At 40.0% G+C, this 14850-nt stretch overlaps 1 protein-coding gene across 2 annotated transcripts in view; it reads right to left on the reverse strand.

Annotated features, from left to right (window-relative positions):
- The window catches only part of GNAL (G protein subunit alpha L), a 178982-nt gene that overhangs the window by 106598 nt on the left and 57534 nt on the right, over positions 1-14850 (reverse strand). Inside the window, exons 1-4 of one of the 2 annotated variants that reach the window (XM_058801843.1) lie at positions 5777-6218; positions 5383-5455; positions 4481-4535; positions 4179-4298 (exon numbers count right to left, since the gene is read on the reverse strand). In XM_058801843.1, the coding sequence (XP_058657826.1) occupies positions 4179-4298; positions 4481-4535; positions 5383-5455; positions 5777-5915 (387 nt within the window). In that variant the 5' untranslated portion in view covers positions 5916-6218. Of the gene's footprint in view, positions 1-4178; positions 4299-4480; positions 4536-5382; positions 5456-5776; positions 6219-14850 lie in introns of those variants that run through there. The other variant, XM_058801834.1, reaches the window with a different exon arrangement.

The following is a 14850-nucleotide window of genomic DNA, read 5'->3' on the forward strand; positions in this document are numbered from 1 at the left end:
TGAATGTGATGCCCTGATTTTTAAAAAGAAAAACCTGAAGGAAAATTAAAATCATCAGACAGAACTCAAACTGCAATATCTGAAAATGTAAAGCAAACTGCAGACCTGATTAATCTACTTTCCCTGTCAATGCCCACATTAACATTTCATTCTTAACAGCTAAATTAAAGAGCTTGCCTGACTAATAAAATAGCTTTAAAAATTATATTTTAAACTCACACACTAAAATCAGCACAAGGGACTGCATTCACACAACTCACCGCTTATGAAATTTCCAAAAAATACTTTGCTTTCCTAAAACATTCTTTGCAAAAGAAGATGAATCTTTTGAAAACTCTCCCCTTTCCCTAAAACCTGTGAAGGGTTTACATGTTCTCTACTAATCAAATGACTCATGTTTGCTGGTAACTGGTGATTATGGCCAAACACTTGACAATGCAGCCCAGGGGTAGGTGACCATCACCCGCTATAAACCTACACAAAACTGATCAGATGAGCTTCATTCAAGACATATTTTATGCAAAGCAACTTCATTTGGCTACATTTTCATGGATGACAAGGGGTAAAGGAATTATACACTGATCAGCTTGGTAGTTCCTAGAAAATTCAAAAACTTTAACAGAGAAAACTGACCTTGAGTAAACACAACTTAGCTCATACACCACAGCTACCAGCATAATATGGCCTTAATATGTTCACCCCGATTCACAAAGGACAAAATAAATCCGCATCAATAAAGGATTAAAATTGCAGCAGGTCAATTCCTGTTAACTTTAGCAAATATCAATTAACACATTGCCAAGAATAATAAAAAAAATCCTTTTTGATAGGGCATGCATGCTCCAGTTCCAGTGTTAAAGCACTTCCACTGATTCTACCTTTGAGCAAAGATAATGCCTAATCTGGTCAGACAAAAATCTATCTTGATTCCTGTCACAACTTCAAGGAAGAAAATACAGTGGACACTTGACTTATTTCTATTTATCAATTTTGTGAAAACTCTAGCTCTAGTTCTTATGATGTATAGAATTAGAAAACATCAGTCAGCCAGGAAATACTTTGTAAAAATTGTACAGTCTTTTATAAAAGTAATGAAAGACCATGTAAAAATTATAAAACAAATCCAGAAAGCTTTCAATTTTTAATATACCAACTAAAAGAACCATCAAGGTTGCATATAACCGAACCTATATATAATGATTTTTCAAAGTAAGTAAAACTCTTGTGGAGGGCACTCCACAGACTCCCAAAGTAACGTTAAAACACTGTAAAGAGAAAAACATTTGTTTTAAGATTTGTATCACTACTAAAGAAAACATTCTCCTTACATTTTATAGAGAGGTAGGTAGTTTAAAAAAACAGACAAAGACCCAGAATATTTCAGTCTAAATATGAAGTCCCCACCTTTACTCAAGTTCTTGGAATTTCAGTCATAAATTGCAATTAAGAGTATGATTTCACCCACAGGAAATCAGTATTTTCATATCTACCTATTTTAAGGGTAATTTTCACAATTAAATGTGTATTAGTTAATTTGTATGCAATTTAAGAATGTCTGTCCAAGCACTTCCATTATGTCATAAATATGCTTAAATTAGCACCACAGGAGTGTCAGTCAGATCGTGCCATCAGTGAAGTTTCTGTATTTCATCAGGAATCTCTCTTTAAAGACTCCTGATAAGGTGCAGTCATTTCCCCACATTTGGCACGCAATGTATCTGAAATCCATCTTCAACTAACACACATTGATTTTTATGACAAAGGTTACATGGCTAATGTCATCCAAAAAAATGACATATCCATAATTCAAATTGCAACACTAAGGGTCTTTAACAACTCATTACCATTCATACTGTCACAAACCCTAAAGCTGTCTCTTCCCTCTTTCAAAGGAGGGTAACCTTTGACACTCTACAGAATGTGCCAAAATGCGCCCCAGAGCTGCCCACATCAGCATTTTTCCCTTGACAACTATTCTGAAGTAAGGATGATTAGCCCTAAAGTCCTGCATGTCTGCTGCTGAACTCTTGGTTTGGGCTCAGAAGGCCTTACTCCATACATCAGCTATTAATTACAGAATCAGTACTGCTTAGCAGAGGATGCCTGACTGATTACTATCCAAGTATTTATTTTTATATCTGTCCTTATCCAAAAATACTAAATGGGTCAAAATTTATTTCAGCTGGAAACCTAATTTTACTTTATCATTGGCTTAAACTGGAGTAAAATCAAGCCCTGAAGCACAATAGCATTTTTTTCAATCTGCCTTGCTCACAAATCCTCCTGGAGATAAATAACATTCAAACCAAGAAAAATTTAAAAGCCCCCAAAAATCTTGGCATACTTTACATTTGACAAATATTAAACCTATAAATTGAGCTGAGATGAAAACAGAAGGGAAAATACGAAAGTGACACAGAAATATATTTACTTCTAAATCAGCATTAGATTTTTCTTCTTCTTTTAAACTTGTAACAACCTTTTAAATATTTTTTTTTAATTAGGACTAATAATTGACACTATTTAAATAACACGATGGTATTTTCAGAAAATCTATTTAGTTAAAAAACACTTATTAATATTTTTATTTTAAACCAAAATGGACTATGAATTGAGATTTCAAATGAATTAATTAATTGTTTCAAGGTCCACTGGGTCCTATTCTTTTCCCCTCCAAGAAGGTTAAATTTTCCTCTATATAAAATACCAAGCCATGAATCAAATTTGACTAGATATAGCCAGCTTCTGTGAAAAAGGAGAAAATTAGAAAGCAAAAAAAAATTAAAACATCTTCAGCCCTATGAAAAGTCCAATTTAGCCTTCTTTTATCCCAGAAACTCAAAAGAACATATGTACTATAGAGAACTGCAAAGTATATATATCACCATTTTTTAAACTCCTCTAAGGATTAAAATTCAAGAAAAAAAATCCACATAAAATGAGCAACAAATGCCTCAGAACTGTAATACCTGCATAACACTAATACTTCATGTCAAGCTCACATTCCATTTCTAAAAAGAGTTTCTCATTTTCACTAACTTACATCCACCAATTGAGCAATTATGCAATATGTGGGTGTACCTTGCAGTCGTTTTTTTTTAACATCTGCATTCTGTGTTAAATTCTAACTGTACAAGATGCCTGATAATTTTTCTTTATCTTGAACCTTCAAAGTGGTAGGTTTACCAGAGGCAAAACCACACATCAGAGAATATGAGTCATATAACAAAGAAAGGACTCTTCCCTTTCTCCCCCTTGCACCCTGAAGCCATAATAACCTAAAGATGCTCTACTGTAAATGGCTTCTTTGGCAGTATTGATAGCATGTACAACTCAATCATTTAGCCAACAAACAAAGATATTTTTAAGTCCTTACTGTATCCATAACAAATTGCTTTCAGTACCATTTTAAGGCAAATTAAAACTGTGCTACAGCAAAAATAAAATTCAGAATGTCTATGCACTTGCTTTCTTGTCATGCATAAAAAATGAAACATTCTATGCATGTGCCTATAAATAATAACATAACAAGATAAAAATAATGTACGATGCCCATGCAAGTTAATCTGAAAAGTATATCTCATTTGTACACAAAAGATCAGCCTCCACACACAAGTCCCACATTGATTCCATATCAAATTAAAGCAACATTTACATACAAGCAAACCACTGCCCATGCCAACTACAATAGATGAGGCAGCAAAGCACCTCACTTGACCGCTGCTTACGCAGGTTTCCACCCTGAAGTGCAGTACGTATGGGAAACAACACTGAGGCCACTCTAGCCTTTTATTTCCTCTTATATCCTTTTCTGCAGGTAGACAGTAACTCTTCAGATTAACATCCTACATCTAATTCCACGTAGGAAATCAGCTTTCAACAAAGTCTTATTTGATGTGTCAATATGTAAGATTGCATCAGAAAATTTGAAGAGGACTAAATGCAGAAACAGCATTTAGAAGAAACATTAGCAAATAAATCTGTAACAACAAAACCTTGCACCACTAAAACAGGTGCAACCACCACAGTCTTGTAGGAAAGTTAACAGAGGTGATGCTGGCATAAGAACTTTCTACAACCATCTTCCAAAAAGTAATTAACTCCAATGTTTCAGTAAATCCAAGTGTAGCAACATATTCCCCCTCGAAGCAGAATAAATCAGTGGTTTCTATTCTTACCTGTGTATAGTCAAAGTCAGAAAGAGGAGCTATACTCTTGATGTAGTCCATTCGAAATTGGTTTTCTGGGTTGGCCAATGGAACTGGGGGTATTAAAGTGCTCATAGCCGAAACTATAGTCTAGAATTGGATAAAACAAAAAAAAAAAAAAAAAAAAACGCATTAATCTGGATACAGGATCAATTGAAGATAATCCAATCTGATCAGCAAAATGGGATTTCTCTCATCAATCTTGGAAAGCATAATCCTTATAATTTCCAGTACAAACAAGCATGTAAGAACAGTATAAAGTGTGTTCTTACCACAATCGCATCTTTCACGTTTTTCCGAATGTCCAGTATTTTCTGTTTCTTTTCTCTGCATTAAAACAGAAATATGAACACTTTGAGTTTTTCTTCCAAAGCAGTTCAGTCACTTGCATTGAATTTTTTTTTTCACTGATCGCTTGTTTATCTACTCTTCAAACATTAAAACATACTAATAGTAAAAAAAAAAAAGGCAAGACAAATACATTTTACCCTTATCCATTCTCTTGCATAGTATAAAGAGCAATGCACATTCATCCCTAATATATTTTTTTAAATCAGTCAATCACAGCCACATCTGCAAAGCTTCCCCTGATGGAACTGGAAGTCATTCTTTTATTTCTACAGCATGATGTAAACATGCTCTAAATTAACAACATGTAGGTGAAGGCCAACAAATATCTAAAATGAATGCTATGGATTAATAATGATTTCTGGAAAAGTGTTCTTTAGAGAGAAAATTATGTAGCCTCACAAAACAGGAGGATTTCTAACAAATAGGCAAAATTAGTTTCAGTTTTATGCTAACCCCAGCACCGGAAAAACAGCACACAGTGTCATCTGATTATGATTTGACATGTATTTTTATATTACAGGCAGATGCAATATTTGGTTATTTGCTTCTATGTAAAAAGTAGTCGCCATGTTGTTGCTACACAGGGGCCTGTCAAGCGCTGCAGTAGCAACAGTGTAAAATACAGTAAAAAGGGGCCAGAAGGAGAAAATGCAAACATACAATAGCAGCAATTTCCTTATTCTCACTCCCCTCCCTCCCGCACAACACAGTGTCAAGCCACCAAAACACAGGGGATGAGAGGAGAAATTTCCTAGCGTACTGTGTGTTAACCTGTTTCCAACATTTAAGGAAAAATAAGTCACAAAGTGTCAATAATTCTTACTCTGAATTAAATCCATTGACATGTAGGATTCGCATTTGTTTCACAATAGTGCTTTTTCCTGACTCACCAGCCCCTAAAAGAGAAAGAAGGAAAGGGAGAACATTGTGATACACGGTTCAGGCTGGGTGGTCAGAGAGTTTTTTTGGTTTGCTTTTTTTTTTTTTTTAAGGTTTTTTTTTGGACGCGACAGCATCTCCCACCTCGGCAGCATTTCTGTATGTGTGCATCCATGTGGCTCAGGCGATCTGTGGACGCCTCGCTTATTGCTCAATAAAGCAGCCCACATTTTCCATGGCCAAGGCGCACGCCGCATCTCCCCTCCCGGCGGGCTGGGGCTGCTGCCCCCTGCTCGCCCCGCTCGCCCCGGCCCCCACCTCTGCCGCTTCCTCCTTACCCAGCAGCAGCAAGCGGTGTGTCGCTTTATAAGCCAGCCTCTCTTTCTGCAACTGCTTCTCTATTTTTTTGTTGGCTTCTCGCTGCGCTTTCTCATCGATACGCTGATCCTCCGTTTTGCTGTTGCCCAAACACCCCATAGCCGCTGCTCAGGGTGGATGTCAAATGGCTGCCTTCTCAGATTTAGTATTTACAAGGGGGAGGGAGCGGGGGGGAGGCAGAAGACAAGTCTTTATATCCGTGTGTGTCCCTGCGACGGTTTCTCTCCGCTTCCTCCCACCCGGCTCGCTCACATAAAATGGTCTCTGGCCGCTTTCCGATCGCAGCGGAGTTGGCTGCTTCGCTCCCCACCAGAGATGCGGAGAGCAGGCGGCAGAGGTAACCCTGCCCCGGCGGGGAGGGGGTGGGGGGAGAAAGCTGTGCAAAAATGCCTAACATGCAACGAGAGGGAGAAAAGGGCTCCTCCTGGAAACCAGCCGGGTGCCGCTCTCCGCTCTCCCTCCCCACCGCGCACACAATCCCTATATTTCTCTGTAAAGGTCTATTTTTGTCTTCCTAACTCAGCACTGCCTCTTTCTGCGAGACCAGGAAACAGCCCCGCTACCAGCCCAACGCGCAGGGAAGCCGAAGGAGAAAGGTAAAAGCCGGACGGATCTACCTGGATCCTGCGGGGCCGGGGCCGGGCGGCGCCGCGGGGTCCGCGCCCCCCGCCCGCCCCGCCCGGCGGCCCCGGCCGCGCTGCTGCCGCCAAAACCCGGAGCTGGCACCGCCGCCGCGGGACCCGCGGCCTCCGGACCCCCGCCCGCGGCCTGCCGCAGGGGCAGCGAGCTGCGGGACGCCGCGCTCGGGCACCGGGGGGGCTTTCCCGACCTTTCCCCGCGCTCCTCGGCGGTACTGGAAGAGCCTGGCCGCTACCGGAGCGAGGGTTGGCACTGCCGGGTGCCCAGGCTGGCGCAGGTGATGGCTGCCATCGTGACCGCCCTGCGGGAGCAGCGCCGGGAGGCAGCTCCGGGCACCGGCGTGTGGGAGCGGCCGGGGTCTGCCCGCCTGAACCCCGACACACAGAGCACGCGTGTGCACAAACACCCTGCCTCGACTGCTTAACCAACAAAATGTCCCTTGCCACACAAGTAGTCACGGCAGCACATGGGCCGTCTTTTCCCTTTGAATATTCCACACTGCATCAGCTAAACCAGAAAATAAAGCTATCCAAACAGCTCATGGTAATGTGCAATACGAACATGATAATATGCACGTCTAATATCACTACAACAACAAATGTCGACAAGAAACCGTATCTCTGTTCCTTCATTTGCCTCCATTTTAGATCATAAAATGAAACTTCAAGCTAGACAACCCTATAGGCATTCCTTTTTGCTTCAAATCTCTTGCCTTGCAAACTGGCACCTCAGTGCAAAAGCAGCAGTACAGCACCTGTCTCGTCCTAAACTCCCCCTGCATAGAAACCACCTGCACTGCTCAGACGTGATGCTTGATGCAAGAACACAAGAACACCAGAAAAAGAATGGATGTTACTCTGCAGTCCCCAAATACTTTCAGCTTTTATGTCCAAATACCCATACTTTCAAAGATGGCTTACTGAAAAATTAATATTTTGATAGATACATACGTGTGCAAATTCCTGGTCACAACTAAAATCAAAGAGAGATTGCCATCAACTTCAATCAAACAAAACAGTATTCTAATCTAAAATGTATTGAAAAGTATGTAGCAAAAAGAAACTAGATTTTACAAGCAGAAGGATTTAGTTTGTTTTGGTTTTTTTCAATGGCTCCCTCACTCAGCTGGGAAATGCTGAATCAAGGAAGAGAAACTGGTACTGTCTAATTTGAGCACACATCAGAGGAAGGTGAAAAGGGCAGAACCCAGAAAGAAAATGAACAGGTACTGCTCCACCTGTGGTTGGGTATGCGGAGTTTTCAGAAGACTATGGAATTCAAGTGCCAGATATGTGGTTTTATGGTACTGCTTGATCTTGACCCTGGAGGCTGTTTTCATCTGCCTTCTTACATAGGTGGAGGGAGCTGGGCTAACACACTACAGGATTGACAGGATCTGCCAAGTCAAAATATGCATTTTTAAGTGTTTCTGAGCTGCATTTTTTTTAGGACAGACTGCTTCTTTTTCCTATTGACATTTTTCTGTTTGGAGAGACAAAAAGCACCTCAGATACAGATAGGTTTGGAAGCACAGTTCAGGGTGACTGCTGGTTTTGGAGGCTGTCAGACACAGGATATACGATGAATAGCTTTTGTGAAGAGCAGTCATGTTTGCTCCCTGCCACAGCACTATGAGAGCCTAAACTGAATGGCTTGGTTAGAAATCACTAACTGGGTCTGAATTTTCATAGTCCTTCAGTGTCAGAAGCCGTAATTTATGATGCCCAAGATGTGTGCAGCCATATTCATTACCTGTGTAAATACCTCAGTTTGAGACCTAAGTCCCAAGCCTGGCTCGTGTCAGTCAGTCTGCAGGAATCTACCTTGCTTCTTCCCCTCCTCTCCCCAGCAATTTTCCTCTTTCATGTACTAACACTGGGATTTTTGGTGCAGACTTGTTCCCAGCTTTGAAACGGCTCAGTGCCAATAAACAGAATTTTACAGGATCCTGGTATATCCTGCTTTTACCTTTCTCCAAAAGAGGGAAAGTGTTTCTCATTTCCTCTCTCCCCCTCGAAAAACCCCATGACCCCTTTGGGTCTCTTCCTCCTGAGAAAAGATCACACAGTTCAAGAATGATATGCACAAGCAACCTGTGCCCAGAAAGAACTTCTAGCTGTAATTATATTCCCAACCCTTCCTTTGCTTTTCCCAAACACGGCACTTATCCCAACATAATTGAACTACAAAATCCTAGAAGCAATAAACAACAGAGAAATTTTCACCCCCTTTGGACATAGCTCTTTTTTTTTTTTTCCAGAGAGAAACCATAGCTATCATATATGAATATGTCTCTTCTGCATACAGATAAATCTAAAACTCTATAAAAGGTTGCAGCGGTGCTGCATCACCAAACCAACTTCCAGTACAAACTGTACACAGGAATAAAAACAAAATCCCAGACAAAGAAAAGAAGACTTTTCCTGGTTTTCCCCTCTCTTCTGAGGCAAACAATGTGGGACCCTCCTTGAGTTCCTGAAGGATGAACTATTTCACATTGCTTCTGTACAGCAACCCTGCAGACCATTTGCAGCCCATCTTCCCTTTACATGGCCTCCTTTGAGGGTTTGGATCCATTTTTTAAAAAAGAACAAATGGAAAGATGGAGGTAATGAAAAGCATAGGAGGGACCTAAGTCACTGGTAAAGAGATTCTTCCAGCTTGTCAGTCTTCCTGCCTCAACTTTCACAGGGATCTCTGAACTCTCTGCTGACACTACCCTCAAGTATGGGCACTCTCCTAGGTGAGTAACACTGGTGCCCTGATCTCTGCTTCTCCTCACTGACCTCTCTTTTTATGTAGCCTACTGCTGGCAAATCAGGATATGCAACTCACTAGTGGTCGAGTTTTTACTCCACCTCAGCATCAAACTTGGGAGGAAAAAAAAGAGAAAAATGAATTGTAACTGCATAGGCATGCAAGAAAAATAATTCTTTCTCTCTAGTAATAAATTACTGGTAAGTTTCTCTCTCTGTAGATGTCAAATATTAACACAAAAGTACACACTCTGTGGAAGGCTACATTTGGAGTTTTATAAGATATGTGAACCAGGAACCAAAAAAAGTATGGCTCTGTGTTAAAAATACTGACTAAGGGTTAGGAAAAAACCAGCATGTACTTTGCAGAGAAGTGAACATCACACTCAAAACCAAATCTAACCTTCATCCTTTTGTTTAAACCCACGAGCTCAAAAAAGTAATTACAATTTTTTGAGAGGGGCTCATCTGTTTTAAGAAGCAGGATGGGAGACATGCCAGAAAAGATGAGGTATGCATTTGCACAGTGACTGTGGACCTGATCCCAAATTGCCTTCATGTCCATTGATTAAGGACAAATTCACTGGTGCAGAAGAGGGTCAGGCAACGCTGACAGGCCTGGCAAAGCTCTGAGTAGGTCCTTGGCTCCTTGACACAGTTGTTTCCCAAGCCATACTCCTTTACTTGGCAGCTGCCACTGTGTAACTCACCTGACAAACCAACTTCTCTTGTGCCCACTCCTCTCCCATCTTTGTGCAGCACAGGGAGCAAAAGGGAGAAAGCAGCAAAAGGCAGAAAGCAGGTGACATGATAGAGTAGAAGGCTGTGGGCTTTTGATAATAGTCTGAAGAAAAAGAAAAGTTTTTCACAGAAAAACTGCAGGCAGCAGTCCACCGAAATGACAATGATAGCCTTTAGCCCTGAGAAAGCATTTGTGAAGGAGAGGATTAGATCTAGCAGGAGTCAGATGCTCCTTGGGAAGCTTGTGTAGAAAAGCATCAGGTGAAAAGCAGATTTGCAGCATGATTACACTAAAGAAAGAAGACTATCCTCTTTGATTCAAGCTAGTTATTCCTCATCCAAGCTAGTTATTCCTCATCCATGTCCCAAAGAAAGCAGAGGGAACAGGGAACTTCTGCTATGGCCATCCCATCAGCTCAGGGCTTCCCTTTAGACCCTTACTGGTAAAATAATTTGAGTGTTTACTCTTGTCTTTTCTGACTAGAAATTCCTTATCTGTGAAGAGAGACTCACATGGCATCATTGCACACAGGTCCATCTGTTGGTACCAGAGGCAGAAGCAGATGATTGAAACTAACACAAATCCAGCAACGTCCTAATAGCATTTAAAAGACCAAGCAATCTCCTGTGGTTTAAATATTCTTACATATTACAATGAAATAACATTGTTAAACAAAATGACACAGATGCATTTGCAATAAGCAAAGGAATAAGTTTTTGATGAATTTGCAAGACAACAGTATTATAGGATATGTTACGTTTTTGGCAAAAAAGGAGGCACTTTTCTGTCAGTATCCCAGTTTATGAAGAATTTTACTTGGATGGACACTCCAAGGGCACTTCCCCAACTTTCCCTCCCACCCGCTTAACAAAGGAATGCATTCCCATTTTAAGGCAGTGGAAAATTAGTTCTAATCAGTTGTTTAGGGGAGTCATTAGAATTAAACAGATTAAAACCAGGCAAAGCACGCTAATATTGCCCTAATTTAGAAGTGAATTAATCAATAAATAAAGAAGTCAGCTAGAATTATAGCTGAAGTTACCACTTTCAGAAAAGGAATAAAACCTATACAGGAGACATGTCCTGGATTCTCTGCAACATGCTGACTAACATCTTGCACAGCTGTAATAGTAAAGCCAGATCATCTGTCTGCAGTTTGTAAAAGCTTTTGTATGTCACATAAAATTTTGCATTTAATAATAAATGCTCAGGTCAACTATCGTGATCTCACTAGCTGGACAGGAACAAAAAACTGGAAGGAAAACTAACTTGTGAGACACTGAACATCCATGTGATGTGCCTTAACCTCACCTTTAACTCCAAGGCACACCTCTGAGCAGGACTCTCACAGTCATAGCGTGCCTGCCTCCACTCCTGGTCTTTAGACAACATTCTGCTGAGCTAGATTTTCTCTACATTTACCCCAAACACATCTGACCTGTGATCTCCTTGTATTATCCCTCTATCTTGATATAAACTCAGAGATACTTTTTAGTTTCCTCTCAGTTGTTTTAACTTCTCTGCTCAAGAAATTAAGTTTTAGCTACCCCAAGAAATGGTTGATTTTCAAAACAAAAAAGGAAGTACATGTTAAAAAAGTTATGCTCTAATTCCTGTGAGTGCCTGAATAGTTAGTGGTATCTCTCCACAGAAAATTCTTACAAATATAGAAAATCACTGCATACAAGTACCTTAGCATGAAGTGGGGAATTCTGTAACTGGTTCTTAACCCTGTTTAAGGATCCCAACATGCAATTACACACAAGAGCAGTCATTAAAAATTCGCTTCAGGAAATAATGTTCCCAGTAAGTTGGTAGCCTTGTGCACTCACAACCTGATTTACATAAATAATATTTACCACAGAAATACAGCTTTTGCTTGACTGCATGACTAGCAACTCCAGATAAAATATCAAAACTTACTGAATAAACAACAACCCAGTATTTTTCTCCTTATGTATCTAATTTTTTAAACTATACATCTGCTTGTAACAAATACCTGTTGAGTCATGTTCTGCTTGGCCTTTTGTGATCTTAAGTTTCCTATAAGTATTTCTGGGGTATATTTGTGCAAAGCCGATGATCTCTGGATTAAATAGCTCTCACATATTTGCTCATAATTGAAAAGACATGGCTTGTTGACCCACGTGGTCCTTTCCACAACAAGGTTTATGTTACAATTAAACTTTAGGCTTTCATGACATGAATTTATTTTTTTTCTCTGGAGAGAGAAAATGGTCAATATGAAGACTAAGCAGATACATTACATATTTAGACATACACTATTCCATCTGCATACCTATGTGGCAGAGGGGGAAATACAATCTCTAAGCGTAATAATCTCCTGGAAAGTAAGTCTATTTTTTTCTCTTTTTCTACTGTTTACTTACTTTATTCACTGCTAGTCTCAAATACTATTCTGATAGAATGAGTTCATGAAATTCAAACCCATATGATTTTACTGATCTTATTTTTACTAAAACCCAAAAGTTTTTTCTAGCATCTACTGGGCTGCTTGTATAACATGGATTAGATTCTTTGGAGCAAGTATTTCTCACAGGATCATTTCACTTGGGGTGAAAGGTGATAAAAGCATTCGTGCACAAAGGAGAAGGGGGAAAGGTTGAAAAGTCCACAGAACTTGCAGACATTTTGGAACAAGCTATTTAATAAGTTACTGAGGAATCAGTATTTTCTCACATACTTTGGGAAAGAAGTAGTTTGTTTTTACAATAAAAACACACAATGTGAGAAAATTTCCTATACTATGGTAACATTTTCGCTAGGTTTAAAGTTTCAGATTTATTAACAATGGTGCCATGTTTCTGTACAATCTGCATAATTGTAGGCTTGCTTTTGGTTGTTTTTTGGTTTGGGGTTTTCTGCTTTGTTGGTTTGTTTGTTTTTTAAGGAGACCCATTCTAGCTTGATGCCTTGCAACCTCCTTAAAATTTTAAATCCTAATGCCCCAATGATGCAGCACAATGCTATGCAGAACTAGTAGTTTAGGAATAGAGAGATTAGAAATAGCACAAGTGCAAAAGGGGTTTAATCCAGCAATTTCAGCTAATGCAGCTGCTCAGACACTGCACTGTATGTTTTAAAACACTGAGAAGGTTTTAGAAAGCTTATATCTGCTTGGAATATTTAACAACTTACAACAACACTTACATCGACAACCAATTTGCCTACCAATCCTAAAACATTTAAAGGGCTTTAAACCTACCCATATGCAGACTCTTCCTGCTCAGAATCAGCTACACACAATCTGCCACCCACATCACTAAACACAATGACAAGATTACGCTTCCATGTCTTTGCAGCCTATTCTTCACACTATGCAAATCTTCAGGAGCTGCATTTCTGATCCCAATGCAACAGCACAAAAGCTGTTGTCGTAAGAAATGGTTTAATCTGTCAGCAACACTGTCACCACAATTACTACCACTAATAAAGATATGATCATAATCTGCCACTTAAGGATCATTAGGTACATTATGACTATTGTATTCTATTACATAGTTCTTTTACATGGACACTAATTGAGAACACTTGATTTAAATAAAATCAAGTACTATAAATTTTCATTGACAAATGTGCTTTTAACCTTTAGACAGTGTAGGGTGCTGCTTGCTGATGTAGGGAAAACCAGCTATAAAAAGGCTAACCCTGAAAAATGTTTATCAGAAATACAAACCACTGTAACACTGTATACAAAGAGGAGAGCTTGGAAGAAGGACACAAGGATGCTCTGTCTGAGCATGCAAATGACTTACATTAAGCTAGGTTAAAACTCCTCAGTACCATTCACATGCTTGTGTCCATGCAACAACTTACAGTGTGTTTGGGAATGGACAGCTGTATGTTCAGAAAGATTCAAGGTTTGTATCTGTAGAAGGCACAGAGTGCATGACAGAAATTTATTCAATGTAATTATTTTCATATAATTTTATTGAGGCTGCAGAAACTATGAAAAAATAGCAAATGCCTAAATATGAGTTGTATATTCACCTCAGATGCAGCTCTTCTGCATGTGTCATAGAGTCCTCCCCTCTGAAAGCTTAATTTCTCAAAATATTTCATCTCATAATGACCATGAGCTGTCAGAGTGACCATGAAAACAAATCAAAAGTAATCAAGGATATGCCCTCCCCACCTTGCCAAATTGGAGGCCCAGAACATATCAAACAAGATATTCCTCACAAAGAGAAAAATATTAACATTGTAGGAATTTGTGGAAAACACAATCAACATGGGTCACCTCCCTTGAAGATAAAGGAACACAAATTGGCAGAGGAACAGAGAAGAGGGATGAAGGAAGTTAAACTGGATGGCTGGTAGCAGAGACTAGGAGGAGCAGGATTTATCAGACTGGGATCACTGTGTTTGCCTTGATGACCAGGTGAAGCACACAGCACACCATGGCTTCCCTTGCTGTCCTGGGCACAAGGGCTGCAGCTTCCTACTACAGCAGGAGCACTGCAAAGGGCTCCAATTGTTGTATCCACAGCTGTGGGTCAGGACCACTGGCTTTGCCTTACAGAAATCAAAATGCATGTTGCTGCTTTCCAGAGAAGTACCAGAGAGCTTTCCCATGACTAAAGAAAAAGATTTAGTATATTCCAAACTGAACTGTTTCACCTAATTTAATAATTCTGGCTTGAGATGCTGCAAGCCATGTGTAAATGAGACAGAAAAAGAAATTAGTTTCCAGCTGCCAAAAGAGCCTGGATCTGGTAAGAGCATGACTGGAGAAAACATCACCAATTCCAGCTCAGAGAGTAGTGCAACTGTCTCAGGGGAGAGAGGGCACCTGGGCATCCCTTTCATCATGCTTCCACTTTATCATGGTGAGCTGCTGTTTCTGCTGTGGAAGTCCAATCCAGCAGAGGGAAAG

Source organism: Ammospiza caudacuta, chromosome 1, assembly GCF_027887145.1.
Source record: "Ammospiza caudacuta isolate bAmmCau1 chromosome 1, bAmmCau1.pri, whole genome shotgun sequence".
Taxonomy (NCBI): domain Eukaryota; kingdom Metazoa; phylum Chordata; class Aves; order Passeriformes; family Passerellidae; genus Ammospiza; species Ammospiza caudacuta.